This window comes from Molothrus ater, chromosome 19, assembly GCF_012460135.2.
Source record: "Molothrus ater isolate BHLD 08-10-18 breed brown headed cowbird chromosome 19, BPBGC_Mater_1.1, whole genome shotgun sequence".
NCBI classification, from domain to species: domain Eukaryota; kingdom Metazoa; phylum Chordata; class Aves; order Passeriformes; family Icteridae; genus Molothrus; species Molothrus ater.
The window spans coordinates 6,388,672-6,406,467 of NC_050496.2; the positions used below are offsets into that span (position 1 = coordinate 6,388,672).

Consider the following 17,796-nt stretch of genomic DNA (forward strand, 5'->3'; position numbering starts at 1 on the left):
GGTGTTTTTCAGATTCTCTAATAAATAAGTTACCCCAAGAATGATTCCTCCATAAAGCTTACGCCAAAGCTGTTCCATTCCTGTAGTAAGTCAAAATATACTAGTCATTTTTCATTCCCAAAAGTTTAATTAACTTCTAGCCTGTAATACATAAAGAAAACTGACATTCCCAGAAAGAGGCAAGGAAGGAAACTAAAATAAACCTCTGTAGCCTGCCCGCTCCATCCCCCCCCTCCCCCCCTCCCGCCCAGAACTCAGTGGAACATCCCATGAGCTCTGAGAAGATCTTATCCCTTCCTGTAACTGGAGACTGAGCACTCTCCCAGCAGTATCATGTGCATTCACAGAGCACTGCTGGACAAATGAGCTGTGTATTGCTATTACAAGTTTTTAACAGCCCTCTGTTTTCCAGGTCCAGGGTTGACATCTCAAATATTTTAATGCTGCAAACAAATTACAAGTAGAACAAAGGGGTCTCACAACAGCAAAGACTTGAAGTACTGTGGAAGTCAGGTATTTTCAAATTCTTCTAAGAAATACTTAAAATTATATCACAGCCTGGCATTGGCCTCAGATACACCACTGCAAAAACAAAATAATGTTATTTACTAAACATCTGGCATTATCATGTCCACAGGTGCCCTCTGCTGCTGAGAAGGAAAAAATTACATGAATTCTGGGTAAGTCATAAACCCAAAAATAGACATTTGCCAATACTCAGTAAAAGTTTACTATAGACCCACAGCAAGAACTTCTAAAACCTCTGCCTGTACCAACATCATTCCTAAACAAATCCCCAGGAACCTTCTGCTATTTAACTTGCTTGAGCTTCCACATGGCACAGACTCCAAGAGCACAGGCATTGCCTTTTCCCCCTCTCTGTCCAGGTACTGCTGAGAGCCAGGCCACACAAGGGACAGGAGCAACCCAGGAAAAGTTACAGCCAAAAGCAGCTGTGCAAAATGAGATGAAAAGCTGGATCAAAAAAAAAAAAAAAAAAAGCCAAGGAGCTTCATCCGTGCTCTTGATTTGAGCCCATTCCTGCACTCAAATAGAAGCTGCAAATCCTTACGCCTCTGCTCTCCTTTAAGCAGTTCTAAAGTTTAATGAATTTATCCCAGAGCGCCACATATTGCACCATTTTTTGCAGCAAACTTGACTTAGGCAACCACCACATCCCATCAAGTATCAGGACTAAGTGCTACCCATTATGCAGGAGTGGTAACTCCAGTGCATCTGCTTCCACCGTTCGGGATTTCATCATCTGCTAGGCTCACAGTCCTTCCAGCAGTGTTTTGCTGTCATCTCCCCCTCTTTCCACCTCCTCCTAAAAAAGAACAGAGCACTTCAAGGTAGTTCACTCATGTGGCAACAACTGTTTCAATTTCTGATGAGGGGAAAAGAAGTCAGTGAACCACATGAATGGGGCAACTGCTTGACACAAAATAACCTCCTGATTTCACTTCAGGAATTTCAAAAGGCAGCTTTATTCTAATCTAAGGGATTGAATACACGGCTAAGGATGCAAGCCCACGGGTAAATTTAAGTGCAAAGAAATACTTTTTTTTCTTTTGATTTAGTATGACAATCACTTAGACTGCACAAACAAATACTTAAAATTCAGGACATAATAACCATAACTTCTTGACTGGCACACAGATTTAAGCACATACAATCAAACAGAACTCAACCATGTGACTTAAGAGCTGCCCCAGCTGACAAGTCTTCACTAAATGCTCAGCACTGCCAGTGTTAAAGAGAATGAGTCAAAACTTTTTAATGGACAAAACTTGTTCTCACAGGCTTTGCTTATTTGAGAAAAAACACACAGAGCACAGGCAGCCTACACGAAGCAAAAAGTCTTGCAGGTAAAGTATGACATAGAACCATGTATTACCTGTTTTCTGTTCTAATCTATTACTCATATCACCAACTGATGTTGTGATCTCACTCTGCACTCCAGACCCAGTTTTTATTTGGTTTCTTGCTCTGTACCAGACATTTGCAACTCCCATTACCAGTGATAACACTGCCACCGTTTTGAATGTTGACGTGGTAACACAGTTAGCAATACCAGAGCCTAACTTAGATGCATAGCAGTACTATAGGAAGTAGAAGAGAAAAAGAAATACAGCTAAAAGCCTTGGAGCTGAATTAAAGTGACACATCGGTAATTTGGATTGTACAACATACCAGTTGCCTGGTCTATAAAACAAAACAAGGTAATGCAGTAAGGTTAAGCTGCTTCACGAATATGTACTTGTATGGTTTTCATACCTTAGAAATTTAGATCACTAAAAAAACACAGTTAACTTGCATAATATTCATTAGGTGCTCAACAAATGTGCTTATGTCCCCTTTGATCTTGCTCTGCATCAGCAGCATGACAAATCTTCCCAGCAGCCTTTCATGCTGTCCCAGACAGCTTATCAAGGCCAAGCATAAGCAAACTCAGTTTGACCCAGTCCTACTGTTTCTCCAAATATACAGTTTTGCCATCACAGAAGGTTCTTCTCCAATACAACAATTTTTTTTCTCCCATAAATAGATTTTGGAACTGTCTAAAATCATCACTAGAGCTTTATGTAGTTATGGTAACTGGTTTTAATAACATTACTTCTTACAATAAAAGTAGTTCTAGCAACCCTCAGTGCTTCTACTGGAACAACTGAGTTTCTTAGGAAAATACTTTCATTATTATTTTATATATACACACACATATACACACAATATATAAATAAAACTTTAAAATCATACATATACTTGAAGGCTTCAAAGCAAAAAGAGAATTTCACACCAACACACTCACAGAGCAACATAAAATGTTTTTATCAATACATGGTAAATGTAATTTCTATTAGAGAAACTCCAGGTATGCTGCCACATACATTGTCAGAAATCCAACTAATTTTTTTTTTTCATGCAACCACTTTATCCTTTGGATTGTATTAACACAATAAAGCCATGGCCTACAGGACAGGATCTAATCTTGATCCACAATCCGGTTGTCAGTGAGTGAGGTCTCCCATGAACAAGCTGTTTGGGCTGTGTGTTTAGAGCACAGGTCTTCTAGAAACAGTATCTTTGTCACCAAAACAGGGCACTTAACTCCGGCTACAATGTTTTATTTTCCCCTCCTGTGAGGCTCTTAGATACACACACAACACTGTTCCACAAGAATTGCAGGGTTTCAGGTACAATACAATTATCCATTTTAGCCTGACTTCATCTACGAAGAAACAATCCTAGGAAATAATCACACTGGTCTTTACTAGGAAAGATTGCTTGAAGTGCTCCTTCATCCCTGCCCAACAGAATCTGGGAATATTTGAACATGGATAATGAAGCAGGTGATGCCTCTAAGATTTGCCAACAACATTCTGAACTGTCCAAATTTCAGTAAAATTCTGCCCTAGGTGCCACCTACATTCATCTTAACACTCTCAGACTAATACTCCTGCCCCGCTATAGACTTAATCATGCCACTGAAAATTAAATTTTACAGGAAATTTTTCAAGCTTCAGCTGGAAAAGAGCTAACTGTGTTAGGGGCAGGAAATGTAGCTGAGCAGAAATAAAGGAAGAAAGAGTAGTGAAAAGGGGCTACTTTGAAGACTGACACTGCTTTTAGAAACTGGTCATCTCTCAGCCTCATCACAATCTCACTTTACATTCCTGCAGAGTCCAGCAATAAAAGCTAGATATTAACTGATGAACACACCAGTCTCACATCAACAGAAGATGGCTTAGAAGCTTGAAGTATAAAAGTAGAAAAACTGATGATGAAGTTTCATTCAATGACTGTGTGGCTGGATAAGAAGCAGCCCAGCAGAATGGCTAAACTACAATATATGCAACTTCAAGTGTTTCAAGACAACTGATTACTATCATCTTTTCCAAAGTTTCCGGAAGTTTTTTTTCCATTACACAGAACATCTCTAAAAAGGGAAGTGTTCTCCCTAAACTTTTTTTTCTATAAAAACTAAACATCTCCTAGAAATAAATCATTTAGCAAAAACTATATAGAAGTTAATGAGAATCACCATCAATGCTCTTCTCCTCCCAGCTGTGCTTCTAAACCTGAAGATTACCTTTATTTTAGCACAGACAACTGTTTAATAGGAAGAAAATATCTTATTTTGTTATCACTAACAAGGAAGTAATCAAAGCATCTTCTAAAAAAGTTGCTAAATGTGAAGAAAGCCCTGTCTAAAAGGTAAGCAATACAAGCAGGATACCAGAAGAATCGATTACAAGTCACAAGCTCGTATCTGACTTGTTTGCCTTAATTCTAAAGAAAACAGACTTGCACAAGAGCTAAATCCAGTTATCTGTCTAAGTACAGGAATCAGAGGGCATATGTATTATCACTTTACAGAACAAAAATTAAAATGCACTAATACACTTAATAGGAGAGCACCATGTTTTTTACTTACTTTGATCAGCATAGTTTTTTGCTTTTAGTTCAAGTTGTCGAGTTTGTGACTCTAATGCTTCCACTCTGGTCTGTAAGTCCTTTTTCTCTTGTTCTTGAGAATCTTCAAACTCAATGAATTTCTAAACAACAACAAAATAGTTAAGTTAGACCAAACAACTAATTACAGGTTTTGCAGCAGGTAGGAAGAAACACAGCAGCCCTTCACAGCCAGGAAGGTCCAAGGTGGTTTCCAAAACTGAATAGATCCATAGGCCACATTTAAACACAAAGAACTATTTCAGTCCCGGTCCATCAGTCAAGCATCCAGTCTAGGTTATACTGTGTAATAACTTGCAACTAAGTGCCAGCTACTCCAGAGAACCTGCTTAGGATTAACATAAATATGAATTATTTCCTTATTGTCTAACTTAATGTACAACAACTGCCAACAGAGCATGTGAACACAGGGAGTCTTGGTATCCTTAGTCTGACTAAGGAACATCAGTGAAGTTATTTTCACCCATAAGCCACAAAGGTACACACTGCAACAGGGACACACTAGCAGTAGTGCCAACCAAAATGATTTGATATCTTTTCTATTCCCACCCAATTCTGCTATAAATTCTCATAGTCTTCATCAGATCCTTAATAACCATCTACAATCTGTCAACTGCACAGAAAACTCTGTGCTGATCACCATTTCCTTCTGTTTCCTTGGTTTACCACACTTGTGGTTCCCCATATTCTGGAATTCACTGATGAATGCAACAGTGTTTACATTCTCTAACATAAAAATTACCAACACACCATTATAGCAGCTTTGAAAGCACTTTTTTTTTTTTGCTATTTATCTTACCTAAAAAGTCAAGAAATTCAATATGTATTACTGGCACAAAGAACACTTCTAAAAGCCAAGGATATTTTAGGTCATGTAGTACTCTAAGCTCTGCATTGCAAGGAGAAGACAAGGCCATCAACATAAGTTATGCAGAAGGCTCATAGAACAAGGAGGAGAAGCAGACCAGAAATCTCTGCAAGAAAAAATCCTAAACATCCACGACAGTTAAAGGGGCAAAGGCAGCTGAGGACCACATGGCAGAAAAGGGACAGTGAAGGTAGCAACTTGAAAACAGTAATCTGATTTGAATATTTTTTCCTATGTATTGTTTGGAAAATTTAGTGGGAAAAGTATTTCTAATGGTCATACATCAACTATTAATGAACTATTACTACATTGTAGCCATTGCACACATTTTTTACAAAAGCAGAAATTCATAACCTTATGAAAAGGGCTTCAGTTGAACAGGATCATCAGAAGAAGTTCTGACTAAAAAGTACTTCAGATGTAGAAATTAACCAAAACCTATGAAGCGAAACAAGAGTCCCTTTCAGACATGCTCTGCACAGCTATCACAGGACTGGGCATGGTGTTCATATGACTGTGCTTGAAACCAAACCACAACAATTGAGGAAGAGCTGACATAGCCCAGGTAGCTCCGCTTTGGGTGCTGCCATTGAAAAATCCCTCCTCAAATACAGATGTGCAGGAATCTTTCTACCTCCTCCACACGAAGTTAGGGAATATTAATTAACTTTAATTATTTATATTAATATTATTTAATATTAATTAACTTTAATTAAAATTAATTAATGTAATTTGAAAACCTCAATTACTAAGTTTGTTTAATTTCTTCTTTGTAGTAACTGATTCAAGACTTTTGCCCATTTAATATTCAAGTCATGTTTGGCCTATTTTTGGCAGACTCCTTTTTCAAAAAGGGCTTCAAAGTTTTACACAAATTTGGCACTGGGGCTAAAGTTACACCAAACACAGGAAGTTTGTTACACTAAACATGGGAAAACATGAAATAAGAATTATAAAACTGTACCATCTTTGTTTAGTTGTTTCTCTGATGATTTCCCAAAAATATGTCATAGCTTGTTAAAGGCCAGGGCAATTATACTCATGAATAACAAACAGCCATTCAGAGCCATTAATGTCATCGTTACTCATGAAACTACAGATAGATATAATTTTGTATTTCCTCTCAAGTTCTTCAACTGTAAGTGGTAAAACTGTTTTTTCCTAAAACAGAAAAAGTTACCTTCCATTAGTTTACCTTCACTTTGTTAAAGTCCAAATTTACATTACTATACTTTAAAGCATTTCTGTAATTACAGCCGAGTATTTTTCCCTCTCCTGCTGTAAACTATACCTGATCAGATCTTGGGATTGAGAACTTTGGACTTTGAATATTTTTATTTGGTTTCATTTCTCCTTCTGGTGATAGTATAATGACAAACACAGCCCCAGCAGATTGATCATCACACCCTAACTAAGCCTGCACAAGTATGACAGAAGAATTAGTGAGATAAACCACCCAGCAGCCAAGGACAGGCTGGCTGAGCACCCTTATTAAACTACTTTTTTTTTTTTTTCATTTACATTGACAATACACTCAACTACTACTTACCTCCTGCACTGTTTAATGTAAATCCAGCAGTGTATGTAGGAACACGTTAAGCACTCAATAGTCATCCTCTCATTTCAACCCCAGCTACTGGTTATTCAAAACACTGAGGCAGACAAATCTAGTTTTCCCCATTTTAAGTGATGTCCTGTTTGGGCCACAAAGATGTATTTTACAACTCTAATGAGAAGTGTGAGAAGTGAGATTTTGGTATTTTTTTTAAGAGCAAGCTGAAGGACACCAACCTGTCTTTAAAACAATCAGATCAGATTATATAAGATTACAGAAAATACAGCTGGAATGATCCTTAAAAGGCCGTCTTGTTTCCAGGTTCTGATGCTTAGCATTGGATGCCTGGATCCTAATTTTGATTAGGCTATGATGAGGTGTAACACACGATGCGATGCAGAGCTCCTCCTGCATGTGCCTGCTACTGAAACCCAACCTGTAATACCTTCATCAGCCATCTTTGGTAACTCCCATTTAATCCATCCCATTTTCTCCAGGCAGGATCACATGCATCATTTCAGACCTTTGTCCAACACGTTTTTACAGACCTCATATAAAAAGTGTAGAAAGTCCCACACAACTAAACTCAAAAATATTTATGTAATCAATTTTAAACCTACTTGAAAGCTTGCAGATGTTTTTGGAATAAATAAGAACTCAAGACTACACAACAGCCCAGCACATTTGGAGCCCTCTGTCCTACACACAACCACTGAAGCACTCAGTAATACATTATTAGCCAAATGAAACACCTCTTCCTGTATTTCTATCATCTTCTGTCTCTTTACATCTTGACTGGTTTTCCTGTCACAGGACCCAGGTGCAATGCTGGGCATATCTGATGTCAGGGTCCCACCCACTTGGCAATCTTTATTATTCTATGACACGTCCTTCAGCAATGTGTATTGCAACAACGACAGATTCTCAGCCAATGGCAAGTTCTTGGAGCAGAGAGAGAAAAAAAAAAAAACACCTAAAAAGCCAGTTCAGATGGACTTGGGGGACAGAAAAACATGTGAAAATGAAAACAACCTGATAGCCATAAAATAGAGTGAAAGTTTTCTGTAAAATGCATCTCGGTTTTGTTCCCTCTAATTAAAAATACTTAAACTCTTACTGCACAGTGTTTACTCAACATACAATCCTAACGAAGAAAGTTACCTCTGGGAACAGTAAGAAAAAGCAGACATCAAGTTCATGCTATGACTTAAACCAATTTTAGTAGTGGTAAATGCTTTTTCCCAGTTGCCAAAGAGTTCAAAAACAGCTTAATCCCACCAACAGCAGAAAAGCTAAAAGATATCCTAATCTGGCATAGCTAAATGAAGTAGATTTTATCCTCTTTCCAAGTGCACAAAACACATGCCAGCTACAAGTGCAGGCCTGAAACAGCACATTGCTGCAGAAGTAACTCCTATCAGAGTATAAAACAGCAGAAGTACAAATGCTGGTTCCTCTCCCACTTCTTTGGGGCAGGAATTGTTACCTCACAGTCACCAAGTGCAAAGGTAAGAACTGGAAGCAGAACAGCAGAGCAGCTGGTTCCTCCATTCCTTCAGCAATATCAAAAAACCTACCATATTAAAAGTCAGACAAGTGATTTCACAGCAACTGCAAAGATCAAAACTGTACCCAGAGGGTTAAAAAGTAGGCCCAGAACGTCTGTCAGGGTGACTTTAAAAAAAATTATTCCAGAAATCCTCAGGCAACAACTTTTAAGATATTTCTTTAGCAACATGTTTTAAGCACAGGAAATAAAGAAGGCAAATTACAAAAACGGGGTAAGGAGACCCCTACCCAAATAGTAAACTATTTAATGTTCATAAAGATACTGCTGCAAATAAATTTCCTACAACAACAAGCAGAAAGTAAAAGAAGGTGTGTTAATTGCCCAGAGAAACTGTGGCAGCCTCATCCCTGGATGTGCTCAAGGGTAGGCTGGACAGGGCTTGGAGCAACACGGTGTTGACACGATGTCCCTGCCCGTGGCAGGGGTTGGAGTGATATGAACTTTAAGGTCCCTTCCAACCCAAACCATTGTGTGAAATTATGAATAGATGACAATAAATATGGAACTCAGCAGCTCAATTCTCCATTTTGCTACCACATGACACAGGCAAACTCCAAATGAAGGAAATGTGCTAAGTGAGCAACTTTTTGTCCAAGGAAATGTTAAATTTCTGTTCCCTCCTTTTATTTCAACCATACTGCACCCATCAGGTTATCTCAGCATCGAAAAAATAATTCAACAACCATGCCTGACTAACACACATGCCTCTCCTGAACACACTAGGCTGTACCTAACACTTTCACACCTGTACAGCTCAATGACCTCAGCACATCACAAAAATGACCTTTGTGCTTACCATGAAAATACAGTCTTTGGTCTAACTGCACTTTGGAAAGCATCAGCCAGGTGTCTTGCAGCATGAGGATTGGTTTTTCAACTGCATAAAACCTGTCCTTTCAAGTTAATTTATCATGACACAGAGAAATGGAGATGGCAGTGAAGCACACTACCAAAACAGGCACATACAGTTCCTGAAAAGCTACAACAACAAAATTAACTCCATGTTCTGTTTCGTCACATTGGTACGGTTTCTGTCCTACTGCCCAAGGCCTGTTTTTTGATCTGGCAAATGCTGCCTGTGCTTCAAACCTGATGGATTTTCTCATGAATTAGTTCAGAAAGTATTTATCAATCCCTTCCTATTACTCTCGATATAAACACATTTTCTAAAAGACCCTTTTACATCAGCTTGTGTCAGAAATAGTGTGGCAACTCCAGTCCCCTGACTGGAATCCATAAGGCATCATAAAACCACCATGTGTTTGACAAGGAGGATGAAAGATCTATCAGTCTAAGAGCTGGAGGGACACCATTCATACCACTGTTCTTCATAACAAACTAAGACCTGGAACAATCTGCAGACAACATTTTGCACTCACAAACAAGTATTTGTACAGGGCTAGTGTTTTTTAAATTATGCTTTTACTGTTAATATTGTGTTCACCCTCAGTGCAGTTGTTCTTCTGATTTTTGGAAAATTTAGAAGGCAAGCACGACCAGAGATATTAGCACAGGACAAGAGGTCTGGAAATACACTTTTAAGATGGCTTATTCCATTACAGATAATGCTGCCAATCCAATTTCCTTCAGGAGTTTGGCAAGACAATGAGATGGAGGAAGTTACCCTGCACAGCTGCTTCCTATTGTATTGGTTTATAATATCAGATTAGATAATGCCGCTCAAACTTGTTTATGCTGAAATGATTCTTGGTGCAAACACTAAAATAAAATCATTTAACATCCCAAATCAGAGTCGACATCACTGGAGAGTCCACACCACCTGTTGCTGCCTACAGCTTTATGTACCATCTCTGAAGGGCTTCAGCCTACACACTATGTATTTCCATGTTTTTTGTAACGCGTTGTCACTATTTTTGCAAAAATGGACAACCCGCCTCCCTACGCGGGGAGCATCCCGCGTGGCCGTGACAGCACAACCAGCACACGGTTCCATGTTTGCGCCTCTCCCCACCCGCGGCCCCACCGGCAGCGCAGCGCTCCGCAGAAGTAACCGAGGATCCCTCCGGGACAAGCGGCTCAGGGGACCGCATGCACACGGACCCGCACGGACCCGCACGGACCCGCACGGACGGGTCCCGCTGCGGCTTAGCTACACGGACCGCGAGGTACTCCGCGCCCTCCTCATCCTTCTGCCAAGCCGCGTCGCGACCCCAACTCCGGCCGCGCGACCGGACGGGGCAGCCCCGGTACTCGCTCCAGGCGCCGCCCGCTCTGCCCCGGGCAGGCCCAGCGCGGGAGGTGCGGCCGCCCCCACGGAGCCACCCCGGCCCAGCGCCGCGCTCACCTCCTCGGCCTGCTTGCGCAGCGCCTTCTCCCGCTCGTACTGCGTGAGCAGCTGCTCGTTATCGTCCCGCAGCAGCTCCAGCTCCACGCTGGTCTCCTGGCTGTGAGCGCACACCGAGTCCAAGTTCTCCAACACGGCCACCACCAGCGGCATCAGCTCGGCCACCACCTCCTCGTCGTAGCGCCCGATGAGCCGCTCGAACTCACGGTAAATGGAGCCCGCCAGCCCCGACACCCGCTCCGACATCATGGCGGGGCCGGGCCCGCCGGGATCCTCCTGGTACACCACGCCGTCCGCCAGCTCCATGGCGGCAGGGAGTTGTGCGGGGCCTGGCGGGGCCCGGGGGTCCTGCTCGGAGCGGCTCCCTGCGGCGGCGGCGGCGGCGGCGGCGGCAAAGCCTCGGCTGGGCCGGGTGGGGAGCGGCGCACGTCTCTGACCTCACCCGCCGCGCCGGGCGGAGCCTGCCGGGACGGCAGCGTGGGGCGGAGCTACGGACTACAAGTCAGTGCGGGGGGGTGTGGTCTGCTGGTGATGTCATCGAGAGGCAGGGCCTGTATGAGGCTATGGCGGTGGCCGCTCGCGGAGCTGGTGTTGCGTTTCGGGAAAATGCGTTCGGGCGGGAGCAGGGTGGCAGCGGGAAGGGCTAGGCTGTCGGAGACACGCCAGGAATCACCGAATCTTGACAAATCACCGAATCGTCAAGATCGCAAGAGACCTTTAAAAGGGCAATAAGGCTGGGGAATGGTCTGGAGCGCACTTACTGTGAGGAGCGGCTGAGGGAGCTGTGGGGAGCTCAGCCTGGAGAAAATGAGGCTCAGGGGACATCTTATCTCTCTCTACAACTCCTTCTGTCAGGAGGGTGCAGCCAGGTGAAGGTCGGGCTCTGCTCTGCCGTGTCCCAGGGAACAAGGCACTGTCGCAGACATCTTTTTATGAAAATCCTTTCCTTAGGATTTTTTCCTCCTGAGAAGCTGAGAGGCCTCAGGAACAAATATAAACAATTATTATCTGCTGCTGTGGAATGTAACGGGTGCATCTGTGATTGCTCTCATGTGCTTGTTTGTAATTAATGGCCAATCACGGCACAGCTGGCTCGGACAGAGAGTCTAGGACAGATGCCTTTGTTATTCATTCTTTTCTATTCTTTGCGTAGCCTTCTGATGAGAAATTTTTCTTCTATTCTTTTAGTATAGTTTTAATGTAATATATATCAAAAAATAATAAATCAAGCCTTCTGAAACATGGAGTCAAATCCTCGTCTCTTCCCTCATCTGAAAACCCCTGTGAACACCATCATAAGGAACAGGACAGGAGGACGCAGCCCTACGCTGTGCCAGGGGAGGTTCAGGTTGGACATTAGGAAGAAATTCTTCACAGAATGAGTGATTGGGCATTGGAATGGGCTACCCGGGGAGGTGTCACCGTCCCTGGAGGTGTTGAAGAAAAGACTGGATGTGGTATGCAATGCCACACTCTGGTTGACAAGGTGATGTTGGGTCAGGTTGGACTGGATGATCTCAAAGGTCTTCTCCAACCTAGTTGATTCTGTGGTTCTGTCACCCACTCTAACCATGCACCTGGCACTACCACTGTAACTTCTAAACCAGTAAACCACATTACGCAGTGCTGGGTATAGATGCCTCTTAAACAGCTCCGGTGTGGTGATTTCAACCCCTGACCACACAAACAGTAAAAGAAAAAAAAAATCAAATATTTAATCTGAATCTCCCCTATCTCAGCTTAAGGCCATTTTCTTTGGTCTTGTCTCTGCAGGCACAGCAGAAGAGCCCCATCCCCACCTCACCACATGCTCCTGTCAGTAGTTCTAGAGAGCTGTGAGGTCACCCCTGAGCCTCCTCTTCTCGAGACTAAACAAATCCAGCATCATAAGACATATTTTCTAGCCCCTTTATAAGCCTTGTTCCTCTTCTCTGGACACGCTCCAGCCCCTCAATATCCTTTTTAAAGTGAGTGGCCCAAAACTGAACACAACAGTGCCAAGAACAGAGGGACAATCACTTCCCTGGTGCTGCTGGCCACGCTATTCCTGATACAGGCCTAGATACCCCAGGTCACCGGAGTGAATATCAAAGCCCTGGTGCTGTTGGTGGAGCCTCTGGGGCCCCCTGACAGCAGAAGGTTTGGTCCCTTTAGACCCTTACTGTGGGGCCACAGCCCCACAACCCTACTGGAGCTCCCCAACCTGGTCCTTGAGCAAAGACAACCCCACAGACTGGTTTGTCTTTGCTCAAGGCAGAATTAATCCAAACAGTTTTTCCCAGCATACCTCTGATGTGTACATGAGGTACATGTACAAGAGAGGTACATCTCGTGTACATGGTGGGAAATAGGTAGGGAAAAGGTATCCACTGGAACCTTATGTCCATCTGTTGTTCGCAAGGGTTCAGATTGGGCAGGGCCTGCCTGGTTAGTGGAACCTCTGGTATTAACTAACCATGTGGCCTTTGCTAAATGCAGCTCCCAATATTTGAAAGTCCCCCCGCCCAGTGCCTTCAAGGTGGTTTTAAGCAGTCTGTTGCACTGATCAACTTTCCCAGCAGCTGGTGCATGATAGGAATATGGTACCCTCACTCAATGCCATGTTCCCTAGCCCAGGTGTTGATAAGGCTGTCCTTGAAATTAGTCCTGTTGTTGGACTCAAGCCTCTTGGGGATAGCATGCCTCCAAAAGACCTGCTTTTAAGACCCAGGATAGTGTTTGGAGCAGTAGCATGAGGCACAGGGTAGGTTTCCAACCATCCAGTGGTGGCCTCTACCATTGTGAGCACATAGCGCTTGCCTTGGCGGGTTTGAGGCAGTGCAATGTAATTGATCTGCCAGGCCTCCCCATACTTATATTTGGACCACCGTCCACCATACCAACAGGGGCTTCACTCGCTTGGCCTGTTTGATCACAGCGCACATCTCACAATCACTGACAACCTGACAGATGCTGTCCATGGTTGGATCCACCCCTTGGTTTCATGCCCACTTATAGGTGGCATCTCTGCTCTGATAGCCTGAGGCATCATGGGCTTATCGAGGTAGGAAAAACTCTCCCTTATGTTGCCAGTCCAAATCTATCTACAACATCTCTATTTTTGCAGCCTGATCTACCTGGTTTGTTGTTTTGCTTCTCCTTGTTAGCCCAACTCTCGGTGACATGGGCATCCACATAGCAGACTTTCCTAGGTAGCTTCTCTACCAGAGCGGCAATGTCTTGCCATTCATCAGCAGCCCAGATAGGTCTTCCTCTATGCTGCCAGTTGTCCCTACAACAAGGGAACCGTTAGTGAAAAGAGCGTAGCGTGTTTCTTCTTGTGGCAGTTGGTTGTATGGTGGAGCTTCCTCAGCATGGGTCACCTGTTCCTGCTCCTCTTTGTCAGTCAGACCAAAATTTTCCTCTGTGGGCCAATTTGTATTTATTTCCAAGATCCCAGGGCTATTCAAGTTTCTAATACGGGCACACTGTGTAATGAGGACAATCCATTTGCTTCATGTGGTGTCAGTGGTGTGGTGGGTAGAAGGAACCTTTCCTTTAAACATCCACCCTAGTACTGGTAGTCGGGATGCCAGGAGGAGTTGTGCTTCTGAGGCACCTTGGACTTCTTCATAGGCTGCCAGGATTTCCTTCTTTGTGGGTTGTAGTTGGCTTCAGACCCTCTGTAACCTCAGCTCTAGAATCCCAGTGGTCAACTTCGAGTCTCCCCAGGCACCTTCTGCCAAAGGCTCCAGGACAGACCATAGTTCCCAGCTGCAGAATAGAGCACATTCTTCACCTCTGGTCCTGTCCTGACTGGGCCAAGGGCAACTGCATGAGCGATTTCCTGCTTGATCTGGGTGAAGGCTTGTTGCTGTTCAAGACCCCAGTGGAAAGTGTTCTTGCGAGTGACTAGGTACAGAGGGCTCATAATCTGGCTGTACTCAGGGATGTGCATTCTCCAAAAGCATTCCTATGGCACCTAGGAAAGCTTTCATTTCCTTCTTGCTGGCTGGGGGAGAGACATCACTGTGATCTTATTGATGACCTCAGTGGGTATCTGATGCCATCCATCTTGCCACTCCATTCCCAGGAACTGGGTCTCTTGGGCAGGTCCCTTGACTTTACTCTTTTTGATAGAAAAGCTGGCTTCCAGCAGAATCTGAATTATTTTCTCTCTTTTCACAAATACTTCTGCTGCTGTGTTCCACCATGCAGTGATGTCGTCGATATACTGCAGATGTTCTAGAGCCTCACCCTTTTCCAGTGCAGCCTGGATCAGTCCATGGCAGATGGTGGGGCTGTGTTTCCACCCCTGGGGCAGTTGGCTCTAGGTGTACTGCACACCCCTCCAGGTGAAAGCAAACTGAGGCCTGCAGTCTGTTGCCAGAGGAATGGAATAAAATGTGTTGGCAATGTCAATAGTGGGGTACCACTTTGCTGCCTTGGACCCCAGCTCATACTGGAGTTCCAGCATGTCCGGCACAGCAGTGCTCAGCAGTAGAGTAACTTCATTCAAGGCATGATAGTCCACATTCAATCTCCATTCTCTGTTAGGCTTGTGCACAGGCCAAGTGGGACTGTTGAAGGGTGAGTGGGCCTTACTGACCATCCCTTGGCTCTCCAGCTCACAGATCATCTTGTGCGATGGCATCTCAATTCATCCAAAACTGCTAGCGGTGTGCTGTTGAGGTTGCAACTGGGACGTGTTGTTCCTCCACCTTTAGGAGTCCAGGTGCAGAAGGACTCTGTCACAATCCAGGCAAGGTGTTCAATTGCTTAATGTCCTCTGCCTCCACAGCAGCTATTCCAAAAGCCCACCTTAATCCTTTGGGTCTTTTTAATAGCCACTCCAGAGGAAATCTATGCCCAGAATACAAGTGATCTCTGGACCAGTCACAATAGGATGTTTCTGCCACTACTTCCCAGTCGGGTTCACTTCAACTTCCAACAGGGTCAACTGCTGCAACCCCCCTGTCACCTCAGCACTAGAAACAGCTTCTGCCCCCACATGTCCCAATGGGATTAACGTGCAATGTGCTCCAGTATCAACCAAAGCTTCATATTTCTGTGGTTCTGATGTGCCAGGCCATTGGATCCACACAGCCCAAAAGATACAATTCTCCCATGCCTCTACCTCTGGTAGGAGCCCCCCCACACCAAGTAAATTGATTTGCAATTTACCAGGGAAGAAAATCAGCCCTTGGATCACTCTGGATTTAGAAAAGTTTAACTGTCACTTTACCTAGAGGAAGAAATTTTATGTAAAAGCTTAATTCTATTCTGGTTTATACCTTAAAGCACAACAGAAATCAAGATAAAGACTGATGAATAATAGCAGCACTCAGCTAACTGAAGAGTAGGATACCCTGGAGCAACAAAGCATGTCAGAGTGAGGACTCTGGTTACAAGGAGCAAGAGGGACACAGCACAAATTATGAGTTTTGATGAGAACCCCTAATATTCCGGGTGGTACAGACAGAGGCTGTGAGCTGAGACCAGTGTAAAACTGGGGCCAAACCAGCAAAGCTGGAGCTGTGTTAAATTCTCCTGAAGTCTGGAGACATTCACAGTCAGTCCTTTGTCTCAGGCCTGTTTTAAAAATCTTTACTGGGTTTAAGTAATGTGGAAATGGTTTGAGCTCAACAGTTACACTTAGTTCACTCACTGACAACTTTGAAGGTGTTTACTTCTCTCCCATGATCAGTCTATCTTTTTGAAATTATTTGTCTAGACTCTCTACTTCTTCACATTTTAGAAAAACATGTAATTTCTAATGTTATTAAGTGATCTTGGTAAAATTTGCAATCAGCAAAATCTCATTTATACAGTAACAACTTGCTCTGCTAATCATGGATTAATCTCATAAGTGGCAGAGTTGACCCTTATTTAATGAGGTTAAAAGACTTGGCACCGATCACAGAACAGACCTATGGAAAAGCTGGAAGTCATGCTTGCCCACCCAAGGGCAAGTCCTAAGCTTTAATCATTAAATGATGTAGATTTAACAAGACTGTAAATAGATGTCCTATTGCTGCTTTAAACTTGATATTTTTATAAACATCCTGTTTCTAGAGACCTTTCTTCTTTTTTTATGTATTATTTTGCCATAGTGAAGATTACAACATTAGAGTTTGTTTAAGTAGTATGAAACATCTTGAATAAATGTGTATCAAAGCAAGAGAACAAATTGGATTGGCATTGTCAGGAGACTACTCAGAAACTCTAATTTCAAAATAACCTCAAGGAGGACTTGCTAGAATGTATGACACTGATTTTTTAAATATCATCTGTTAAATCAGAGCTCTTGGAAACTGTGATGGAAAAGGACCCTGAATACAAGAAAACAGGTTGGTTGAATAGATGCTTAGGTCAGATCTGGAGTCTCCCACCAGAACTAAAAGTACCACATAGATGTGTGATGGACTGTAGTGAAGAGAAGGGATCCCAAGTAAGGAAATCCATGTTATCAAAAAGCTGAACTTTTCCCTATCAAGCAGCCAAGTCCTGCCCAGAGGGAAGCAAAATCTTCATTGTTTTGCTTTCAAGAACAGCCAAGAAGTGGAGCCCAGGAAGTCCACCTCAGTTTGGAAGCAAAAACAGGACAAGCATGGGTTTCCATCCAGATGCTTTATCCTCAATTCTCTTCAAGGCAATAAAATGCTCAAGGCAAAGCAGCTCATTGTTAGGTAAGCTGTTGAAGGGTCTTTTGACTCAAAGAGCTAATATAGTATAACCAGAAAAAAAAAACCAAACAAAATTAATTACCTCATTTAAAGAGGAAATACAAGCAGACCAGTATGATAAGGAGATTTTTATTAAAATAACGTTATGTGCCTTTTGTTAAATAAAAACCGGGATCCAGCAGGCAAGACTAAAATGCTGGAAGGGCTGAGCCCGGCATTCCTGCTCTGAGGGAAGAGGCATTGGGTGGGTGCGGATGTTACCCGGGCGGGGGATCGGGGACAGGGATCGATCCCGAATTCCGCCCCTCGGGAACGGGGCTGTGGGCGGTAACGGCGCCCTGTACGGGCGGGAGGCCGCCC

General features: G+C 43.3%; 1 protein-coding gene across 5 annotated transcripts in view; it reads right to left on the reverse strand.

Moving 5' to 3' along the window:
* The window catches only part of SPAG9 (sperm associated antigen 9), a 63,031-nt gene extending 51,873 nt beyond the window's left edge, over positions 1-11,158 (reverse strand). For 3 of the 5 annotated variants that reach the window (XM_036394697.2, XM_054516831.1, XM_036394695.1), the window contains exons 1-2: positions 10,772-11,157; positions 4,436-4,556 (exon numbers count right to left, since the gene is read on the reverse strand). In XM_036394697.2, coding sequence (XP_036250590.1) covers positions 4,436-4,556; positions 10,772-11,077 — 427 coding nt within the window. In that variant the 5' untranslated portion in view covers positions 11,078-11,157. Of the gene's footprint in view, positions 1-4,435; positions 4,557-10,771 lie in introns of all 5 variants that reach the window. The other 2 variants (XM_054516830.1, XM_036394699.1) reach the window with 2 other exon arrangements.
* Positions 11,159-17,796: the final 6,638 nt, after the last annotated feature.